Source organism: Nomascus leucogenys, chromosome 6, assembly GCF_006542625.1.
Source record: "Nomascus leucogenys isolate Asia chromosome 6, Asia_NLE_v1, whole genome shotgun sequence".
Lineage (NCBI taxonomy): Eukaryota > Metazoa > Chordata > Mammalia > Primates > Hylobatidae > Nomascus > Nomascus leucogenys.
The window spans coordinates 92741246-92763955 of record NC_044386.1 but is presented as its reverse complement, the minus strand read 5'-3'; the positions used below and the strand labels follow the sequence as shown (position 1 = coordinate 92763955).

General features: G+C 55.3%; 1 protein-coding gene across 1 annotated transcript in view; it reads left to right on the top strand.

The window, feature by feature from the left end:
• The first annotated feature begins 6784 nt into the window (after window positions 1–6784).
• HCN4 (hyperpolarization activated cyclic nucleotide gated potassium channel 4) overlaps window positions 6785–22710 on the top strand; it is a 46926-nt gene continuing 31000 nt past the window's right edge. The window contains exon 1 of the mRNA XM_030813827.1: window positions 6785–8564. Coding sequence (XP_030669687.1) covers window positions 7777–8564 — 788 coding nt within the window. The 5' untranslated portion in view covers window positions 6785–7776. The remainder of the gene's footprint in view (window positions 8565–22710) is intronic.

Here is a 22710-nt window from a genome sequence, read left to right as displayed (position 1 = left end):
ACAGCCTCCATGACAGCCCCTGTCACCACATCTGTCATAGCTTATGTGGCAGCCTCCATTGCCCTCTCCCTGGCTCTGCCTCTTCTCTGGATCCTGCAGGGTGGCCTGGGGCACAGCTCTCATTACACAGTGGAGCTGTGTCTTTCTGGAAGGCATCCAGCAGAAGGCTCATGTAATAGCAGGTTACCCTGATGCATGGGGCTTGTGGGAGGGAGGCTGGGCTGTGGGGCCTGTACAAAGATGTGCTTTGCAGGGAACCACAGAGACAGCAGCTCTCTCAAACTCCAGCCTGGCTGTTGCTCAGTCCCTGTCCCTGTAGCAGTCAGGGGTCCAGGCCCCTGCTTCTGGCAGGATGACTTGTTTCACAGCATTACTTTCATCTCCGCCACCCCACTGTGAGCTTCCAGGGGCAGGGACTGTGTCTTGTTCTTTTCTTGCTCACTCTGAGCAGAGCTGAGCACAGCGCTGGGCTCCCAGGGCACAACCCAATGGTCCTCCCCAAAGCCTGTCTCCAGTCGCCCTCAGCATTCCCCACGGCTTCCAGAGCCACCCACCCTCGTGTCCTCGCGTTCCCCACTCCTTCACCCCCGGAACTGCGGTCTCCCAGGGTGCTCACCCACTCCAGGGCAGGGGCTTCCCTTTGCTGCTCTTCTGCTCACACTGGGCCCTGCACCTGGCGTGCCCCACCTCCCTGCCTCCACTTCTACAAGTCACACCTGCTTGCTTCAAAACTACTTCAGACAGGAGCATCTCCCCTGCTCCCTCCTCACGCTTATCCTCCTCCCCCCTCGGCTCTCTAGCCTCTTGTCCACATCACGTGCTCCTCGTCCCTGGCTTCCTTATGTGAAGTCTTGAGTCTGTCTTATCCTTGCCATAGCCTGGAGGTGCCTGGAGATTAGGGACTGGATCATATAGCATCAGATAACGGGTACTCCACACGTTGAACAGAGAAAAGGGATCATGTGAAATTAGGGGAGGAGGAAAACGTAGACAAGTCGGGGAGAGGACTGAGGGCATGCCAGAGAGGACTGCCTGGGCAAGGCTGGGTGCAGTGGAGGAGCCCAGTGTTAGTGGGGGACTGAGCCGAGTCCAGTCCCTGGGCCATCTCGGGGTCCCAGGAAAAGCCCCAACTCTCCAGCTGTCCACCACCTCTCTTTCTACCACTGCACCCAGCCCCATTTGCAGAGTCTCTTCCCCCCTCTCCCAGTCCATTCTGTCTCTTCCTTCTTTCCCTTCCTGGCGCGTCTAGCCCAAGCTGTGAAACCACCCCCAGAGGCCCCTGTCTGAACCCACTTCGTCCCTGATATATCGTGAATTCCAGACTTCGAACAGAGGAGTCTGTGGTACTTATTTTTTGGCAGCTCTGCTCAGCTGGCACCTCAGGGCCTCCCCCTCCCAGTGCCTCCCTCTCCGGCCTGGCTCTGAGTCCAGGTGGCCCAGACGTCCTGGAGCCCCAGAAGGACACAGAGACACAGTCCAGACCTGGCTGAGCTGTCAGCACATCTTCCTCCAGGCTCCCCGGGGTGGGAGGGGGAAGAGGTCCCACCCGGTGCCCTGGCAGAGTCCCCTGGGAACAGTCGAGCGTCCGGGATGGTGTGGAGTAGAGAGATCAAGGGCAATGCAGCTGGGGCTGGCCTGGAGATGGAAGGGCTTTGGGCTCTGCTGGGGTCCAGGGGCTCACGGTGGAGTCCTGCACAGAGGCAGGGGATAGAGAAGAGGCCAATACAATAGCTCATGCTCCTAAATCCTAAAGAAACCAGGCAGAACTGAAGAGAAGGCAGATGGCAAGCCCAATAGGAAGTTGAGCCTGTAGGGGGTCTCTTGTTCACTAACACCTGGATGTGATGGGCATGTGGGCTCCCAGTGCTTTTTTACAGCAAGTGTCACCTACTGGGGTTGAGGGTGCTGGGAGGAGGGGGATCAGAAGGACTGAGTATAATACAGCAGGACTCTCTTAGGGCTAGCTTAGGGCAAAAGCTGTTGCAGGTGAATGGAACACCTGCCCCCAGCTCTATCCTTGATGACCCCACTGTGAGAATGCTGCAGGCCTTATCCATGCCAGGCTACTCCATTCACTCTTTCCTCCACAATAAGCATGCGTGCGTGCACACACACACACACACACACACACCACTTTCCATTTCCTCCAGGAAACCCACCTTGACTCTACTCAAGAGGATCATTGCCCTGAGCTTCTAAACCACTCCCTCTGACCCTTGATTACAAACCTCTGGGATGATCTTTTGCTGCTTTGACCAGACCAGGTACCGCCCAAGCTAGGGCATATCTCTGCCTTCTTGGCCTCCATCCATGTGTAGCTGTGCACAGGGTTGGGCACCCAGGGGCTTGGTCAACACTGGCTGGTTGGTTTGTTTCCCGGAACATCTATATCCAGTCTGGTTGCTCCCTGCACATGCCCCCTCCCCTTCCAGTTTCCTTTTTTTTTTTTTTTTTTTTTCCAACTTCTTTATCAGGAAGCCTCAGGACAGAAAACCTGAGGGTATGGTGCTGATTCCAGTATTCTTTCTTGGAGGCCTTGTCTCCAGGTTGGGACTCCCAGCGGGAAGTCTATATGTCCCTGATCCCTGTCCAGCCCTACAGAGCAGACCTGCCTTGGGGCAGAGCAGAAGTGCAGGACTGTATCTACACTGAGCAAAAAGATGAAGTGGCATGTATGTATGGATACCACTTGCCACCACCCCCCAGCCTTCTCAGAGGGTCTTGAGCACAGGGTCAAGGATGTGGCCTCTGAGTTAGCAGCTGTCTATACAGCAGGGGTGTCCAATCTTTTGGCTTCCCTGGGCCACACTGGAGGAAGAAGAATTGTCTTGGGCCACACACAAAATATACTAACATTAACAATAGCTGATGAGCTAAAAAAAAAATCACAAAAAAATCTCATAATGTTTTGAGAAAGTTTACAAGTTTGTGTTGGGCTGCATTCAAAGCTGTCCTGGGCTGCATGTGGTCCGTGGGCTGTGGGTTGAACAAGCTTGCTGTAGAGCTTGGGGCCACAGCAAGTTCCTGTCCCAGAGAGAAGGAAGTCTGTCTTCTGGAGACCCAGCCAGGGCTTGTCAGGGATGGAGAGTTCAAAGGAAGGAATCTTGTATAAAACATCCCTTTCATCCCAACAGAAAGTATTAAGATGACGATATGACCTAAATTGGATTCCAAAGGCCAGGAGCCTTCCTCTCCATTGGGTAATGCAGGTTTCATCCCATCATTTCATCACTCAGTGTTTACTGAGAACTTACTACAAATGAGATGCTATGCTAGGTGCATTCATTTTCTCATGTAGTCTTAGCAATAACTTTTGAGGTGCATATTATTAAACCCATTTTATACACGAGGAAGATTGAGGCATACACAGGCAGTAACTGACAGAGAAGTATTTAATTCTCCAGCTTTTGTTTTTCAGTTTCATGCTCTATTGTTTATAACAGGGGTTCCCAGACTTTTGGAACTTACAGACCAATAACATCTCAAAAATGATTTTTGGGAACAAACACAGAACCCAGTGCCAACTTTTTATTTAGCCAACGACATTGAAAAAACAGCATCTTCCAGCACCATGATTTCATAAAAGGGCATTTTAACACAGAGAATGCAGCAAGGATATAACCTCAGAATAAAGACAGCCTTCTAAGAAAGGACAGTTGGCAACCTTACCCTAAAATATCCTACATTGTTCTCTCTCTGTGTTTTTTTTTTTTTTTTTTTTTTTTTTTTTTTTTTTTTTTTTTTTTCCCATTTCGTTTCAAGCAGAACTGGCCAAAACTTTGGCATGGCAGGCTGTGGGAGCCACTGCCCTATCCCAGAGCTGCCTCTCCAAGCAAGAACAATGTCCTCTGCCCATAAGCAAATAAGCTTCCAGAATTTCCCATCCCCCTCTGCCCATCTAGGTCCCCACAAATAAGGTCTGAGGTTGATTTACACAATCAGCTACATTCTTCATTTCTACTCCCAGCAGTTCTTCTAACTTTCACTGATATTCAGTGTCCGTTCCAGGGAAGGAAACCCATCCTCCCCAGTCCCCTTCTCTCTTAGACTCAGATGTTTTCTACATTTGCATTCCAGGAATACCCAGGCCCGCTGCAGCCCTGCAGCAGCCCATTTGTCTCCAAAGTCCCCTAGTCCCCCACCCATGCTGAGAGCAGCAGGTCTTCTCCATATTTCAGTCCTGAGACAGGGCCTTCCCCTTGCTGGGGTACCCAGGGCCTGGCTACCATGTTATCAAAGGAACCAGAGCAGACCCCAGGCCTTCTAGGCAGTGCTGGAAAGGAGAGGGTGTGAGACCCAGGTGGAGCAATGGGGAGATTACAGAATGTGGGAGTCCTATTTATTCTCTCTCCATTCTTTACCTTCTCTCTCATTCTCCTTCCTCCATCTGTGCCTGCCCCCTACCCCACCTGCATGAGCAGATGGGCAGTAGAGCACAGCCTGCCCTGCGGGGCCCTTGAATTCTATCTTCACCATTTTCTTGCTATGGGGCATTTGGCAAGTCACTTAACCTCTCTGTGCTTTAGTTCTGCCTGCAAATGGGAGTAAGAATGTTAGGTTGACCCATGTGAAATTGCCAAAATTTGACAATATTGGGCTCACAAAAATCAAAATTTCATGTGGTTTAACAACAAAAGGGTGTAAACCGTAAAGTGTTGGATATATGTCTCTCATCAAGTCTGGCCCCCTCCTCCAGGAAACCCTCCCTAGCTACTCCAAGGCCAGCAATAGCTCCCTCTGAAATCTCTCATGGTTGGGGATATGATTTGGTATACATTTCTTTCCTGTCTTCAGTTTTCCTGCTCTATTTTCATGCCCGATTCCTGAGAATGAGTCTAGCTTCCTCACAACTTGAAGCCCGTCAAGGGCAAGACCTGGGGCTGCTCCTCCTCTGTCCCCTGGACTGTTGGTACACCACCAATGTCCTCCATTAGGGTTTCCACATAAAGGAGACAGGAGAAGCCAGATCTCATCAGGGTTTACCAAGGGCCTGATTTATCTAACAGTCATTGCTGCACCTAAAGTTGGTCCTAGATGGTCGTGAATGGGTGCCACTAACGAAATTGAGGGTGAGTGAGGTGCTGGAAGAGACCCTGACACCTGCCTGTGGCAGCAGTATCCCAGGAAGCAGAATTTTGGTCTTATCCTCCATCTCCTCCAAGCATCCCCTCCAATGCCATTAGCTAACTTCTAGGGTCCCTCACTCATTTGTAGAGTTGAAACTTATTAATCTGCTTTCTGTCCACCCTTGTGTTGGCGCAGAGAGATCCCTGAGATAAAGTGGACCTGCTCCACCCTCAGGGCACAGACTGCACTGTGTAGTCAGTGCTCAGGGTCACAGGAGCTAATGGGCCATGGGAACCAAAGGCAGGGACATGACCAAGGTTTTGGTGATTAGGAAAGGGTTCCCAGAGGAGGAGATGTCTCTCCATAGGTCATGGGGAAGCCTATATGGGCTGACTTCCTGAGTGGGGTTAAGGCAGACTAACTCCCAGCTAGACAAAGAAGCTCAAAGAAGTGTGTTAAATGGAGGTCTTCCCTCCTGTGGCTGGTAGACCAGGGCGGGCTGGGCTCACAGCTCTTTAAGAACACTTCTTCTCAAGGAGACCCAAGGACACTCAGGGATTAGGCTTCCAGCATCTGTGCAGAGAACTGTCAGCTCAGAGCTGCTCAAAAGTAAAAATGCCAGCTACCAGTGATGTCATCACCCTAGTCATTCCTCCCACTGTGGGAGGTCCTGTGGTCCAGTGGGTAGAGCAGAAGAGCCCCTGCTAGGCTGCCCGCCCCCATCCTGCCCTCCAAATTCCTACTCTGGATGGAGGGGGGGGAAAGTGGTCACATTGGGCTAAGAATGAGAGTAAAAAAATCATTTGAAGAAAAACTTGATGTTATTCCTCAGAGAGATGGCAGAGCCAGGGGACCTTTTTGCCTCCCTCCTGTGAGACTTTGCTATGTGTCCGCTCCAACATTAATCTCAGCTCCAGCCTTCTCTGGACAACCCCCCTCCCCTTAATGCCCAATCTGTCCCCCTCTCCATTTCTGAGCTAATCTGGGGTATAAGGCTGTCCAGGGTGTTGGAGAGGGGTAGGGCTATACCTTAGGCTGAGCTAGTGAAATCTGTCCATATGCCCGGACACTGTACACTGGGAGAGACTGGGAGAGAGGACACACAGTTGGATCCTTGGCGGGGGTTGGGGGGGAGGGGGCTGGGCTGCAGACTGGAAGGGAGTGGAGGCTGTGCAGCTGCTTGGGGGTGCAGGTAGGGGACTGGGTGGAACAGGAACTCACCCAGTGTGGGTCCACATAGGAGGTGTCATAATGTGGATAGGAACACAGGAAGAAGGGGCTCCAAAGCCAGTTCCAGAGTGCCGGGGCGTCCGAAGAGCCGGCCCAACAGCTCCCCGCTGCAGCCGGCTTGTCCCTCTCTCGGAACTACCGAGGGAGAGGCGCGTGCGGAGGTCGGCGTCCGGATCTCGCATCCGTCACTGTTGCCGGCGCATTTCCTCGAAGTCTTACCTCGAAGGGCTGGGTCCCACCCGCGCGCCCTGTGCGTGTCTCCCTGTTTCCCCACGCCCTCCTTGCCTGGCTGCTGCGAGGCTTTGCAGGGGAAAGACTGGCGCGGGGTTCGCCCCCTACCCATGTCACAGGAAAACCCTGGGTGCCTCCTCGACGCGGCGCATTTCCGGAAGCCCCCTCTCCAAGCGGGTTGCGGGAAGGCCGGAACTCCGCATCCAGACGAACCCGGTCGCCTCCCAAGAGGAGAGTCGGAGACCCAGCTGAGGGGCAAAAATGCCAGGGAAAGGCGAGCCCAGAGCTTGGTGATGGAGAAATTGGGAAGCCACCCCCCACCCTTCAATCTTGGGATGGGAATTCGCAACTGAAGCTGGAGCTCTAGACTTGGGGCGCGCTCCCAGCTTGGCCCAGGAAAGAGATTTAAGGGCGCAGCAGTGTGGACACCTCTCACCCTGGCCCCGAAGGTCTAGCGAGGGTCTAACCTGGGCCCCTCGCCAGGCCCGCCCCCCGCCCCTTCCCAGCCCCCGGCCGGTGCGCCGCTGCCCCTTTAAGAAGCCCAGGTAGGCAGGCCCGGCTGCGGGAGCCGCTCCTATGGCAACCCGCGAGCTGCGGCGACTTCATGAATATTCCGGGGCGCGGGAGCCCGAGCACTGCCGGAGGGCGCTCCGGGGGAGGCGACCGCTGATGTAAGCCCGGCGGGTCGCTGGGCTCCGCTCGGCTGCGGCGGGAGCCCCGGGACGGGCCGGACGGGCCGGGGCAGAGCAGGCGAGGCGAGCTCCCGGGTGGCCAGCCACAAAGCCCGGGCGGCGAGACAGACGGACAGCCAGCCCTCCCGCGGGACGCACGCCCGGGACCCGCGCGGGCCGTGCGCTCTGCACTCCGGAGCGGTTCCCCGAGCGCCGCGGCCGCAGAGCCTCTCCTGCCGGCGCCCATTGTTCCCCGCGGGGGCGGGGCGCCTGGAGCCGGGCCGCGCGCCGCGCCCCTGAACGCCAGAGGAAGGGAGGGAGGCGAGGAGGGAGCGCGGGGTCCCCGCGCCCAGCCGGGCCCAGGAGGAGGTGTAGCGCGGCGAGCCCGGGGACTCGGAGCGGGACTGGGAGCTTCCCCGCGGCGTGCAGCCTGCCCGAGCATGGGCGCCTGAGGCGGCCCCACGCCGGCGGCGAAGGACGCGTCCCCACGGGCGGACTGACCGGCGGGCGGACCTGGAGACGGTCCGCGGCGCCGCGCCCCTTCCCCTGGCCCGGTCCGATCCCGGCCCCTGGCGCCATGGACAAGCTGCCGCCGTCCATGCGCAAGCGGCTCTACAGCCTCCCGCAGCAGGTGGGGGCCAAGGCGTGGATCATGGACGAGGAAGAGGACGCCGAGGAGGAGGGGGCCGGGGGCCGCCAAGACCCCAGCCGCAGGAGCATCCGGCTGCGGCCACTGCCCTCGCCCTCGCCCTCGCCCTCGGCGGCCGCGGGTGGCACGGAGTCCCGAAGCTCGGCCCTCGGGGCAGCGGACAGCGAAGGGCCGGCCCGCGGCGCGGGCAAGTCCAGCACGAACGGCGACTGCAGGCGCTTCCGCGGGAGCCTGGCCTCGCTGGGCAGCCGGGGCGGCGGCGGCGGCACGGGGAGCGGCAGCAGTCACGGACACCTGCATGACTCCGCGGAGGAGCGGCGGCTCATCGCCGAGGGCGACGCGTCCCCCGGCGAGGACAGGACGCCCCCAGGCCTGGCGGCTGAGCCCGAGCGCCCTGGCGCCTCGGCGCAGCCCGCAGCCTCGCCGCCGCCGCCCCAGCAGCCACCGCAGCCGGCCTCCGCCTCCTGCGAGCAGCCCTCGGCGGACACCGCTATCAAAGTGGAGGGAGGCGCGGCCGCCGGCGACCAGATCCTCCCGGAGGCCGAGGTGCGCCTGGGCCAGGCCGGCTTCATGCAGCGCCAGTTCGGGGCCATGCTCCAACCCGGGGTCAACAAATTCTCCCTAAGGATGTTCGGCAGCCAGAAAGCCGTGGAGCGCGAGCAGGAGAGGGTCAAGTCGGCCGGATTTTGGATTATCCACCCCTACAGTGACTTCAGGTAAGGGGCCACAGCCATGATCCTGTGGGTACCCTGCGCGGTGGCAGGCATGCCTCCTCCTGACCCTGCCTCCCAGCCGGAGTTAACTTTCCTTCCTTGTGCTGGGAGCTCCAAGAGAAGCAGGGCGCCTCTAGGCTCCCAGACACCCCCAGGCCCCCTCCTGCACCGCGCTGGGGGAACTTTCCTCTGGTTTCAGTCACTGGTCTTCTCGGGTCTGGGCTGCATTCGAGACAGAATGAAAAGGTGTTCTGAGCCTTGCCTACCCCTGCCGGCAGCCAGGATAGGGCTCTGCCACCTTAAGCCACACATTCCTCCTCCCCCTTCAAGGCTGCAGAGTCAGGATGGCCATCCTAGAGGCAGCTCCGGGTCATTCAGCCTGCAGAGCAGGGCCATGAAGAGAGATAGACCTCTTAGCAACGGGCCAGCTCCTTGGGTACTGACAGCAGGCATTAATGTCTGCTTTCTGGTGCCCTGGGAAGCTGCGGCCGGGTCCCTGGAGGACCGAAGTCACTGGGGCCTCAGGTGGGGATGAAAACCCTCTGCACCCACCGTAACCCTGAGCTCAGCTCCTCATGCTGAGTGGTGGGCCAGGAGCAGGCACCCTGGGCAGCTGGCATCTGGAGCGGCAGGGCAGAATGACCTTGCTCGTAGTGATGGGTGAAGATGCCTGGTGTTCTGATTGATGAGCAGCTGTCCTGTGCCCCATGCTTGTCCAGTGGCCCATCCGAACCCCAGAGACCCAAGCTCCAGCATCTGCTTGGTCTCTCATGGGCCACTCGTGGGTCCCCAAACAAGGTATGACCGCCAGACAGGGAGAGGGACCCTGCCCCCTTCCACATCACCTGAGTCGGATGCCACTGAACAGCAGATACCACTGGGAGCTTGTGGGCATATTTGTACAAAAAGAGGGATTGTTGGTTGTCTCTAGGGTTGGGATCAGGGATACCTTTACCTAAGTCAAGGTCCTAAGATTCCCTAGTGCCCCTCTGGGCTTTCGTGATACATGAGATTGTGATGAAGGTCTGGGACACACTTTTCAAGCTGGGTTTAATTCTCTCATTCTCTTTCTCTGGGCCCTGCCACCTACTTATCTCCCTTCCTTGCCTACCTTGCTTGCCTGCCTATAAAAATGAGCATTTTGCCAACCCAGAGCCCTCTTCGCAAACTCCAGGGAAGCTGGGTTTGTAATGAGAGCAAAGCCGTTTTCCATCCAATGAGAGAGATTTCTCGCGCTGGGAATGACCAGCCAACACTCGGTGGCTTAAAATAGGTAGTGAACAGAGCCCCTCCCCCCTTTTTTCCTTTGAGAGACTGCTCTTCCTAACCCTAATCTCTCCAGGGTTCCCATTCCCAGAGGACTAGGGAGACCAGAGGGCAGGCTAAACAGACAGCCATAGTCATCAAATTGTGTGAGCAAATGTGGGACCCTCCCATCAGGAACGGTGTCTGAGTTCCCAGTGCCAGGTTCCTGAAGAGTGGACTTGCCTCTGGCCAGTACTGGGCCCTGAGGATCCCGGGCTGAGCTAGAGAGGAGTGAGCAGGAGCTATGTCTCCTCCACCCCCATGGGTGTCCTGGGTTTTTCCTCCTGTCTCTCAACTCTTCAGTGGTGGTGATAGGCAGTTCCAGTACCAACCGCTTGAGATTGCTGAAGGGCCCTCCCCTCCCTTGCCCAGGTCCCTGCTGTCTTTGTTGTCAGAAAGCATCTGTTTAGAGTTCTCATCACCAAGCCCATTGCCTGGGGAGCCTACAAGAGGCCAACCCCAGACATGCCCAGCCTCCCTCAGCAGCAAGCATTGGCTGGGGACCTTCTGGATGCTGGGCCTGGCCCTTCCTATCTCCCTTACCTTGGAAAGTGAAGAGTGAGGACTGGGTCGATTTCATCAGATAGGATCCTTTTCCCCTTCCTGGTCTTACCCCCTTCTGGTATGTCTGTCTGCAGTCCCCCTGCTGCAGAATCTCGCACTAACTGCAGGCTGCCTGGGACATGGCTGCAGGAGAGGGTGTGGGGATAGGGAAGCGGGGATACAGCAGAATTGTTAAATGGGCAACAGGAAAAGGGTCAGAGTGGGCTTTGAATTTGGGTTTGTGCAACAAGCAACAGGGACTGGTAGCTGCAAGTGGCACGTCCTCTTTGCACAGCCTTGTAGCTGCCTGGAACTGGGTGGGGTGTAAGGAAAGAAATCCAAGAAAGACCATCTGAGTGTGTCTGGTGGAGCGGTGGCTATGCCTTTCCTGCTTCTAGGCCAAAACAGCTAGTGTCATCCTTAGAAGGTCAAACAGGCAAGAGCCTAGCTAAGTCTTCTAAGCTTAGAAAACCCACCACTCAACCCCACCTAACCCACCCCACCCCGACCAGCACCCCCAGCCTTGTTCTCTAGAGTTTTAGCCATTGGCCTTGGGCCTCTATGTGTAGCCAATCGCCATTGCCCACCTCAGGCTTCACAAGAGCTTCTGCAAGCATTGCTCAGGCTAGTCGAGGATTTATTCATCATTTTGATGGACAGGAAGCATTGATCCAGCAGAATTGGTTTAATAAAGAATTGCCAGCAAACCATGATAGATTGAGTCTGCTGTTTGGAGTTCAGGGCTGGCTGTGATGGGCTGCTTCCAGCATCTCCCATTGCTGGGGGAGGAAGGCTAGGTGCCTTTTCCAGGGCAAGGGTGGGCTGTGCTTTGAGGGACCAGCATAACCTGGGCCATGGCTAATCATAGGCTTTTCTGGGCTACCTCTGCTTCTCATTACTCTACCTGCCCCCGATCCCACCCCCCAACAGAAAAGAAACCATGCCCTGGCCACCACCATGGCTTCCCCAGGCTCCCTGGGCTTTTCTGGCTTCCCTCCCCTCCAGCTCCCCATCTGCCTTTTGAAACTTGTATTTGTGGTGTGTTAAGGGAAGAGGCCAGGATGCTGCAGCCCCTCAGGACATGGCTCCCCGGGCTGCTCCCCGGGCTCCTCCCCGAGGCTGGCTGGGCTCTTGGGTCCTGGATGGGTCCTTCCTTCCACACAAGCTGTACCCTGGAGAACCTGGAACAACAGCAACAACAAAAAAACATAGTATCTGGATAATCTTGTTTTTCTAAGAGGAGAGAAAGGAAATGGAACCCCAAGTGCAGATGTAGCTGGTTGTGTTCCCAGAAGCTGGTCAGGCTCAGGGAGTCAGCCTGGGTGTGTGTATCTAGGTGTCTGTCTGAGTGGGTGTCTGGGGGCTGTGTGGGTGGATGTGGAAACTGGTGGGGAAGTCCCTATGTGGAATGTCAGTTCTGGGATTGCTGGTGTGCCCCCAAAGCTGGCTCAGCCTTAATAATGGAGGCAGGCAGAAGCTTGGCCCTTCTCATCCCCCTGTCCCTACCCTCTCCTAGACTGAGCCTCCTGAAGCCATGAGGAGGGGAAGGTGGGGGTGCTTAAAATGTCCCTTCCTTGGGGCAGAAAGAGCTGGGCTCCGAAATCTTGGAAACTGGGCCAGTGGCCTAGCAGGTCCCAGGGGTGTCCTGAGCTGACTTCCTGTTGCTGGTCACTGGCACCCCGTCACTGCCATTACTCACCTCCCATCACCTCCCCAACCCTGACTGCTGTGGAGCCCTGCATGGGTTATGAGCCTTGTTTGAGCCCCAGTTTTCCCATTTAGAAAATGGGAATCTTGTTGCCTGTTGCCATGTCAAGCACAAATTGTACAACTGTGGTCGCCCCGCTAAGGTGAGAAGCTGCAATGAGCTGTCAGAGGAGCTGTGATGCTGTTGTGAACCACACCTCCCCTGTCCTCACAACTTCCTTTCCTTGGTTTTGGGAAGATCACATGGGCCTCCGTCCTTGGCTCAAGCGGGGGTTCTGAACCTTCTTGGGGTCAGACATTTCACTCCATCCAGAAGGATACCTGGGTGTCCAGACACATAGAGTGTGGCACTTAATTTCTGGTGTCTGTGGCCCCCTAAGTGGAGGACCATCTGGGGGTTCAAGGTTGTGAACCCCTCTCTAGGCCATCCCAGAAGAGAGCCTGGGCCTGGTGAGAGGCAGGCACTCACCTTCTCTGGAGCCTGGCAGTGGGGGTCCCTTTGCAATCTGGGGCTTGGGCCTCCCATTGCCAGCGGGATGGAAACAAAAACAGGGCTCAGAGTTAGATGCCTGAGGGAGGAAAGGGGTTCTGCCTGGGTACTGGTTTCTTTTCTATTTCCTCAGTCCTACCCCCTCCCACCTCTCTCCCTTTGAGTCCTGGGAAGGACTGTTCCAGCAGGAGGTGGCAAGGAGGAAGAGGCAGCAGCCTGACTCTGGGTCTGGGGGTTCCGAGGCCCCCTCTTTGCTGGGCTTTCCTGGGGCCATTGCCCAGGAATGTTGTTACGACTCTCAGTGTGCAAAGCCAGGCGGAAAGGAGCCGCAGGCTGTGCTGGAGGGGGAAGGGTGCCTAGTTGCAGAGGGGAATTCCAAGGTGAGCTGCCTGGGCTGTGCTATCAGCTGGCATAGTGGGCAGCAGGGCTCTCTCTGGGGATGAGATGTGTCGCACCTGACAAGGCAGGGGCTGCTGGAGCTCAGGACCGAGGTGCTCCCAGGATGCTGGGTGCACAGAAACCCGATAGGAGCAGAGGGCCAGGACCCCCATACTGCCTGGCGAGAGAGGCCTCGGCTCCAGGTTCTCCCTGCTGCAAGGCTCAAGTTCCTGGTCTGGTGGCTACATGATAAGGATGGGGGTTACCTTCTCCCCTGCTTGGCCCTGCCACACCGGTTCCCTTAGCTGCTGTGAGCTTCAAGGCTTTTGGCCTGCCAGGTAGCTGCCCGCCTCACATAGGGAGTTTCCAACTGTGCTGACCTGTTTCCCTGTCCATCCACCCTCCTCTCCCATGCTTCAGGGCCCAGTGTCCCCAGGGCCTTGTGGGATGCCCTCTCAGGCCACTCTGGCCACCATCCATCTCTCCCTGGCTGACCACCTTGTGGCATTTGGACGGAGCTCTGTGTTTGTTACAATGCAGCTTGTCCTGCTGTAATGTCATCCGACTCACCCGGGGATCTTGTTCAATACAGATTCTGATTCAGTAGGTCTGGATGGGGCCTGAGATGCTGTATTTCTCATTAAGCGCCCAAAGAATGCTAATGTGGCTGCTGTCCAGACCAGGACCATGCTTGGAGTATTGAGGTTACTGTTCATGCGCTTGTTCCGTGCTTAGCCAAGCTCCCAAACTGAGCTCCCTGAGGGCAGAGCTCTGTTTTATCTCTTTGGCCTCAGAGCCTGTGGCCTCTATCCCCAGACTCAGCGTGGCAGGGTGAAGTCTGTGAACTGGGCTGAGGCGAGCCACAGAGGTCTGCCTGCCAGTGTGGGGATGTGGGATTCATAGTTTGCTCTTCCTCCTTTCCTGCACTGCTGCTTGGACCCTGCTGGTCCTGCATGCTGGCTTTTGGGATGGGTGTGAACAGGAAGAGAAGAAGCTGGGTGGCCAGAGGACCCTCATTAATCCATCCTGTCCCACCACTTTTGCAGCTTTTCTCCCATCCAAAGGGCCAGAGGGGTGGGCCTGGCTGGGGAGAAGGCGCAGGGTGTACTGTGACTGCTGCATTGCAATGAGATTTCTGGAAAGGAGCAGATGTCAGTATGAGCGCAGAGGTGACTGAGCAGGGGAGCCAGTGGCTCTGACAGGGGCCAGCTGAGAGGAGGACAGAGGCATCCAGGCCTTCTTCCCAATCTTATGTCCTCCTTCCCTGCCCCAGGCTATGCCCAGCAGCCTTCCCTGGGGGCTGGGCTTGCTTGTCACTTCTCCCTGCCCCCTCCTACCCTGAAAGGCATTAGCTTCCATACAAATGATGGGGCTGACAAGTGTCATAGCAGCCTGAGTGGCCCTTGTGCCTGCCACAACACTGACCACCACGGAGGAATTCACTCAGAGCAGAAGGTCCAGCCCCAGTCCCCTGGGGGCTTGTCATAGAATTGAGGAGGCAGCCGGCTCCTGCACACACTCACTTGGCTCAAGGGCTCTTACAAAGCTGCGACTGCCAGTTGCTAATTAATAGAAGGGCTACTGAGGCTGGCCAGACAGTCTTGCTTTCGCCCAGGGGATGCTGAGGAATCCACGTTTCCCAGACAGAGAGGGCCATGGGCGGGCAGGGGCATTGTGTTGGCTTTGGAGAGGATGTTCTCTGCCAGCTAGGCTTCTTTACTGAGGAGGCATTGCCAGGGCCCTAGAAGTCTGCAGTCCTAAGGGCTGGGAAGCCACTGGGAGACACTGTACCATCAGCACCCACTCGGATCTGAGGCGGGAGGCAGCACAGAGAGGTGGTGAGCTCCCCGTCACTGTGGGCGCTCAAGATAAGACTGAGCAGTACTTCGATCAGAGGTTGCCAAGCAGCATCCCTTGCACCAAATACAGCACCCAGATGTGCTCTGTTTGGCCAGCATAGTGTGTCATAACAAATCTGAGCCAATGTTTTTAAATGGAAAGCTATAACATGAAAATATGGCTCTCAGGCTTCTCTTGAAAAACTGGAAACCCTGGCAGCCCTGGCCCCACATTCCCACTCCACAGCGGGGAGCTGAAGGAGACACTAGAGGCTGCCTCCTTTACATTGGCTTTTGCTCTGCAGTTGTGCAGGTCCCCAGCTGTCGCTAAGGCCACTGTCTTACACCCAGCCATGTCATTCATGCCATTTAGCTGCCTGACCCCTGTAGGCTTCGGGGTTTACAGCCCTAGACTCAAATCAACAGAGACTAAAGCCAGGTGGGTTCACAGATCAGTAACCACCGTTCACAAAGCATCTACTGTGTGCCAGGCTGTGCTGGGAGCTCTATATCTCCCGTTTGGTTTATTCTTCACGATGGCCCCCAAATAGTTTTATATCCCCAATTTACAGATAAGCCTCCGACGAGGAAAGGAGAGAGAGAGAGGTCCCCCAAATCACGCAGCCATGAATATCAGAACTGGAATTTGACACTCCTCCTTCTTTTATGTTAGTGTTTAAAAAATTTAATTACACAAGTAGTTCAAGAAAACATTCTCCTGAGAATTAAAACATCGAGGAGGGGCTCAGAAAGGGATAGTCAGCAGGCACAGGAAATCGATCAGGTGTCAGAATATCAGATCTGGAGAGGCCTTAGCAAGCCCCTGGCCTGGAGCCTTTGTTTCATAGATGGGGAGCAGAGAAGCAAAGAGGGGGAGCAACTGGCTCAAGGTCACAGAGTATGCCAGAGGCGAAACCAGAGACCAAGTGGGTTGTGTAACGTCTGTCTGCAAAGGTCTTCAAGCTTAAGTTCACCCCCAGCTTCCCAGCCAGAGGGTTCACAGGGAAGGCTTTTCCTGCATGGTCCTGTCAGTTGGAGCTTTTTCTTGTCACTCTAGCTTCGTACCTGTCTTTCTGGGATGATAGGTATTTTCAGGATCCCATCATAATTTAGGCTGCTCCCATGAGAAGGGAGTCTTCCCCTTTCTAAGATGCAGAGTCTGGTGGCTGAGACATGCTGTCCTGACCCCAGATCTGGGGATGCTGTTTCTGAGGATGCTGGGCTGGGATGCTGGCTCACCTCCTCTTCCTGGGCAGGTCCTGACTGCTAGAGACCTTTGGGGTTTGAGGACCATATCTGGGTGCCATTAATGCCCCTGTTCCTGGATGGGGGTGATTGGGGTTCAGAGGAGAAGGGGCAAGTGTCCAGTGGTATCTTTCTCTGATCCACCAGAGAAATGGTCACGTGATCCATTCATGATAGACTTCAGAAAAGTCAGGAAGTGGAGTTGATCTGTGGTTTAGGACTCAGTGTGTGACCAGAATCAGGGCTCATTCTGTGACCATGGCTAGAACTCAGTTTCTGACAATGTTCAGGGCTCAGTGTGTAACCAGGATTTGGGTTCAGACCGTGGCTGGGGTCAGGGCTAAGTCTGTGGCCAAGGGAAGGGTTTGGTCTAAGGTCAGGAACTGGCATGCTTGTGCAAAGACTTTGAGCCAATTTCGGTGCCCTTCCTGAGGTACCAAGGCTCGGGACTCTACCTTTGTGCCCCGCCCCCCTTTAGGAAGCTCTCCCTAAGTTCCCTGAGCTCCTACACCTCTTAGTATCTGAGCCAGCTGCCTCTGGTCCTCTCTGGGAGGTAAAGTACAAATTATAAATAAACAACAGAGCCACCACTGCCGATGCCAGAGCCACCACATCTCACACGTGACAGCTCCCCACCCAACTCTGCTCTCTCATTGTTTGGGGCTGGTGTTTGGTGTTCTCAGCCAGGCAGCAAGCTCAGGCGCCCTCAGGGTCAGGGCTGGACCTCGAGCCATGCAGGCTGGATAGGGGGACTCCCTCCACCCACTGCTCCCCCAGCTCTGGGCTACCACAAATTGCAGAGCAAGCAGCAGGGCCTCCAGGTCTGATCACGGCAGCTGCGGGGGCCTGATAATTGGCTGCTGATGATTTTGTGTCTGTCTAAGCATTTATCTGTGTGGGTGGATGTGTTATGTCTGCGTGAACGAGGCTTTCAGAAATTAATACATAATGGGGGCTGGCTAGTACATTATCCTCTGGGCTTGGGGAGAGGCAAGCTAAGGGACTCATGCCCTCCAGAATACCAAATCACCCATTCCAAGACTGCTTTCACCATTAAGGGGGCTGGAGGTGGCAAAGTGGAGAGTAGGATTCCACTTCTGGTTTATGGGAGGGCAGGTGAGCAATAGATCAATATGGATTGATGGTCAGGGAAGGCATCCTGGAGGAAGTGACTCTGAGCTGGATCTGAAGGAAAGAGAGAACAATTCTGGGCACTTTCTTGGAAGCTTAAGCTAAGGGCCGCCTGGCTGGGGTGGGTGTTGGCAGGTGCTGGGGGCTGCTTATTCAGAACCTGCCTCCTTTAACCTGCACTACTTAGTCCCTGCCCTTCACCCTGGAGGACTCTGAGCGGGCTGCCTGTGCTGCCATCTGAGTACGTGTGGTGTGTTTGCCTGTGTGTGTGTGTGCACCCTGGTCCTAGCTGCACAGCCTTTGAGAAGACTCACTTCTCCTGCCGTACTAGGTCCAGAAGGCAGGTGTTGCCTGCAATAATGTCACTGAGCGTGTGGCCTGGAGCCCAGAAGTAATTACCCTGCAGTTCCCCGTTGGAGGCTAGAGCAGCCCCTGTTAATGATTAATGTGAGTCCCCAGCCACTGTATGCCAAAGTCAGCCATGGGTTTCTCCCACCTCCAGTATCCTCAGAGGATGTGAGGGCACTTGTTCCCTTCCCCAAAGACAGGAAAGACCCTCAGGTCCACAGGTCCCATTCATGTCATTAGCACCTTTTAGAAGAAACTTGGTCCAGCAGGGGAGACTCCCCCTGGGGCCTGGCTTCCTGCAGTGTTGGGGCTGGCCCGCCCCAGAGCCCTGGGTCCTCCATCTTGAGCCAGCCTGCCCAGAACTGCCCACCCCTCCCACCCTCAGTTTCCCCTCCTGACCCTCATCCTGTTCTGCTGGGTGACCTCAGCAAGCTCCTCTCCTCTCTCAGTGTCCATAGTCGGGGCTCAGTTTGAGGCTGAGAAGAGAGCAGAGCTAATTGGCCAAATAGGTATTGAGCCCTGACTCCTGACCCCATTAGCACAAATTGAGCCAGCAGGGCAGGGACAGCGCTGCCGACCAGTAGAGATTTTGAGAATCTCCCTCCCTCCTTCTGGCTCTGTCACCGAGGTCCAGCCAGTCATGATCCTAGAGTTCTGCAGTCCCTGGGGGCCAGGGACACGTGGAAGATCTCTTACCTAGGGGCCTTGTTTTGTGGAGGCTTTGCCGGCCCTTGTCCTGGGGAGGGGGGCTGGGGGTCTTCCTGGCACGTTGTGTCATATTGGTGAGGCCTCTTGAAGACCCTCCCTCCTTTAGGTCGCGGCCTCCGTGGATGGAGGCCAGGCTTTCTTTTCTTTGTTTCCGGGTCATCCTTCCCGGGAAGTGATGCAGCAGGAGCTTAATGAAAATGAACTGAAATGCCATCCTGGAAAGGGCCTCAACCATGCTGTCCTCCCAGCCTCCCCTCCTAGGGAGCAGTCCCCTCCTGGAAGCTCAGACCTGGCCTCAGAAGAGCTCAGAGTGTGAGGACCCATGCAGACCAAAGGGCACACTAGATGACTGTGGGTGGAGGGGCCCTGTGGGACAGGCCAGCGGGATCATCCACTCTGGGATTGGCAGAGGAAGGAAACAGGAAAAGCTGTTCAACGTGTCCCAGAGGCTCTGGGGCGTCATCATCCCATTGGGTTGCTCTGTAGCTCCTGGGGACAGAGTCTAGGGGACAAGCCTGTGAATCCGACCAGTAGAAGACTTGGCTCTGTGCCGCCCAGCTGTGTGGCCTTAACTGAGGCCTCACCTCTCTGAGTCTTGCTTTCCTCCTCTGAAAATGGGACCAGAGAGGGGTTGGGTGTTAGCAAGATCCCAAAGCCTAAATTGGCAGCCGCTGAAGAGTCATCTGGGTGCTTATGTGATCATGGATGCTTGGGCTCCCTGGGTGAGGCCAGGCAGGTACAGTTTTAGGAAGCACTCAGGTGATTCTGCTTCCATCACTTTGGGAGCCAGTGAGCTGGGCATCCCCAAGCCCCCATCTGCACTAACAGCCTGCAGTTCTCTGATGGCTCTGCATTTGCCTTAGTCCTGTGGTGGCTCCCCAGAGCTTGGGGTAAAATCCTGCCTTCTTAGCCCAACATCCAACCCCATTGGTAATAGGCCTCCCTCTCCAGGGAGCTTTTATACCCTTTTTTTCCTTGTGGGTTGTGAGGAGTCAAAATCATAAAATTCTGAGGCCAGAAGGGACCTCAGAGAACATGGCCCCACTCACCTTCCTTGTTAGACTGTGTTTTCCTGGAGAGAAGGCAGCACGTTCCCTCCAGCTCTGTGTCCCCAGATGCCCCAGAGAATCCTTGTTGTTTGGCCTCAAGCTCTATCCCATCAAAAAGGGGCAGTGTAGACCCTCACAGAGTCAGTATTTAGCTACTCTTTATAGGGAAGCCTTCCTATGGCCTTCTTGTTAGCCCCTTCCATGACCAATGCTGCCTGCCTTAAGAAGTTCTGCCCCAGGCCAGGCACTGTGGCTCACTACTGTAATCCCAGCATTTTTGGAGGCTGAGGCAGGAGGATCACTCGAGCCCAGGAGTTAAAGACCAGCCTGGGCAACATGTAAAGACCCTACCTCTCCAAAAAAAAAAAAAAGAAAAAGAAAAAGAAAAGAAAGAAAAAGAAAAATTAGCTGGGCATGGTAGTGTGTGCCTGTAGTCCCAGCCACTCCAGAGGCTCAAGCAGGAGTGTGGCTTGAGCCCAGGGAGGTCGAGGCTGCAGTGAGCCAAGATTGCACCACTACACTCCAGCCTGGGCTACAGAGTGAGACCCTATCTCAAAAAAAAAAAAAAAAAGCAAAAAACAAAGACGTTCTGCCCCAAATCCATTTCCAGTGCTTCATGTTGCCCCTCAAGCCTGTTTCCTCCCGCTGCTGGCAGTGCCTTCCTGTGGGAGCAGGTGGGCTCCCCCACCTAATTTCCCCAGAGGGTGTGCTCCCGTGCTACTCCACAACAATATTCTATTTTTGTTCCAATCTCCTGAGTGGGAGGACAGAAGGTTCCTGGGGGAGTGGTGTTGGAGCCTTCTTTGATTCTTGTAAGCTCGACTGAGAAGTTCTCCAACTGCTTGCTCCCTCCCCCATCTTCCCCGGTGGTCTTATCCACTGGGTGAAGCACCGAGAGGTTAGGCCCTGGCCTGAGAGAATATGCATCCGGGCACCTTGGAGCACTGCGGAGCAGATGTTCCCTGCTGTGCAGTTTGTGTGTGTGTGTGCGCATGTGCATGTACGTGTTCACTGGTGTGTTTCTGCATGTACAAACATAGGGTCTGCAGAGGAGGAATTAGCCCATCAGATAAACAATGGGTTTTCATCTCAGAGTATTTCTTTTGCCCAGGCCTGTTCTCACTGTGCTGTTGAGAAGGTGCGATTGCAGTCCCTTTCTCAAGGAATTCTCTTCCTCTATAACTTTCCCAGCCCCTCATGTACCCTGGAAGAGCCCTGAGTTCTCAAGCTGGCATTCAAGATGTCTTCCACATTCTCTTCAGAGCTGGGAGCTGAGGTGTCAGGGTTCCCTGAGATGCGCGTTCTTCCGTGAGTGAGCTGTCGATCTGGCCAGCTGCCCTTGGCTGACCTCTTTAGCCTCTGCACTGCAGAGATTCGTGGAACTCAGCTTATCTTTAGAGATGTCTAGCTCCATCCTGGTGTTGTGCCAATGGGGAAACTGAGGAAGAGGCAGTGAGAGGAAGGGACTTATTCAAGGTCACACAGCAAGTTAGAGACAGGGATGGGACTAGAACTTGAGAATCTCAGGCCCCTGACCCGGACACCTTCCATCGCATAGCATAGGCCTCCTTCCTGTAACCCCTGGGCTCTAGCCACAGTGCCGTCTCCTGACCAGTGGACCTACTTGGGCGCCTGCCTCCTCTTTGAGGCTTTAGTACCCAACAGGGCATGCTGCCCCCTGCTCCTTTCTGGAGCAAGCCTGGCTGAATTTCTCCTCCCCTCTGGCCATCCCCAGCCTAAGGGATACAGAGTCAGAGATTCTGCATCAACTCTCTTATTCCCTTCCCTTGGCTCATGGCCCCATCTGCCCATGGAGCTGGCCTGGATTTTCAGCTCCCCTGTTGGGTGGGTCTGTCCATCCTCTATACTGAGGGCTTCTTGAGGTGGGACCATTTGTGTCGCTCAGGATCCTCTTAGCTCTCAGGCCAGGACCTGCATCTTAATGGCCATAGAATGATGATGATGATGATGATGATGATGATGGGGATGATGGCCCACTTGAATTGAGTATTTATACCATATAGCATATTGTAAATATTATCTCATTTGATCTTCCTAGACTCCTATGAGGTGGGGATTAACATTCTCATCCTGCACATTAGAAAACAGGCTCAGAGAAGTTAAGTGATTTGCCCAAGGCCTCACAGCAGAGCACCTAGCCACCATACATCTATAATAGCCTGGCCACACAGAAATGTGATCCCTGCACCAGCAGTCTCAGCATCACCTGGGGGCTTGTTAACAGTGCAGATGTTGGCCCCACCCCACAGCCGACTGAAGTCCACCAAGTCTGCAGCTCAGAAAGTTCCCAGGTGATGTGTGTGCACACTCCAGTGTGAGGGGCACTGTGCTGTATGGCTGAAGGATCGCAGGCCAAGAAGAGAAGACTGGGTCAGCTGTCGTCCTCACACAGCTCACCTTCTCCTTGGGGAGAGGCTGAGGCCAGCTCTCATTGCATCCTGACAGGCAGGACCTCAGCCCAGGATGGGGAGGTACCTTAGAAGAGGCGGGGTAAAGGGTCATCATTGGGTTTTAAGAAAAACAAAACGAAACAAACTTTGTTCCTCAAATATTGATAAACATAGAAAAATTGGAAAATAAAGGCACACCCAAATCCAAACAACCCGCTTGTAAACCAAACCCCAGATGCCCTTGGCTCTAAATCGGACTGTGTCTGAGGCAGCCCTAGGCAGCCAAGGGAGCAGCTTACCTGGGAGCCCTGTGATTCTGAGTCAGAGATTTTGAGGTGGGTTAAAAATAGAGCCCTAGTGGCCAGGTGGGGGTGGGAGGAAGACAGCAATTTATCTATTGTGGTGAGGAGACCCTGGGGTTAGGGAAGAACAGCGAGGGGAGGTTGGGCAGGAAGGACGCAGTGCGTGGGGGTGTATTTCCCTCCAGAGACCTGAGTGAGCACCCAGCCTGGCTCAAGAAGGCCGTGGGAGGTGATTTCAACCCTGAGGGTACAGGGGGAGGCTAAGATGCCAGCCCCAGGACACAGGCAGGGAGGACTCCTGCTCACCCTGGACAAAACACTCCCCCACCACCAGAGAGGCAGCTCCTTCTAGGGTGTGGGATGGTGAAGGGGGTGACAGTGGCTCTGCCTCAGAGAATGGTAAAGAGGAGCTAGACAGGTAGGGGGTGCAGAGGGGGAGTAATAGGTGCTTTCAAACAGTTATCAAGGTATGGGGAGGGGAGGCAGGAAAGGCATCCTCATGCATGTCACGTATCTGTGTCGTGGGCTGACATGCGTGTGATGTTAAGCTATCCTCCTTTGCCTATTACACCTGCTCTTCAGACAACCGCCCTCTCTCCATCTTCATCATTGATCTCCAAAACATCTTCTCATCCTGACCTCCCGGGCACAGCAATGACTTTGCCACATATTTCTGCTGACCACTCAGGAGCTG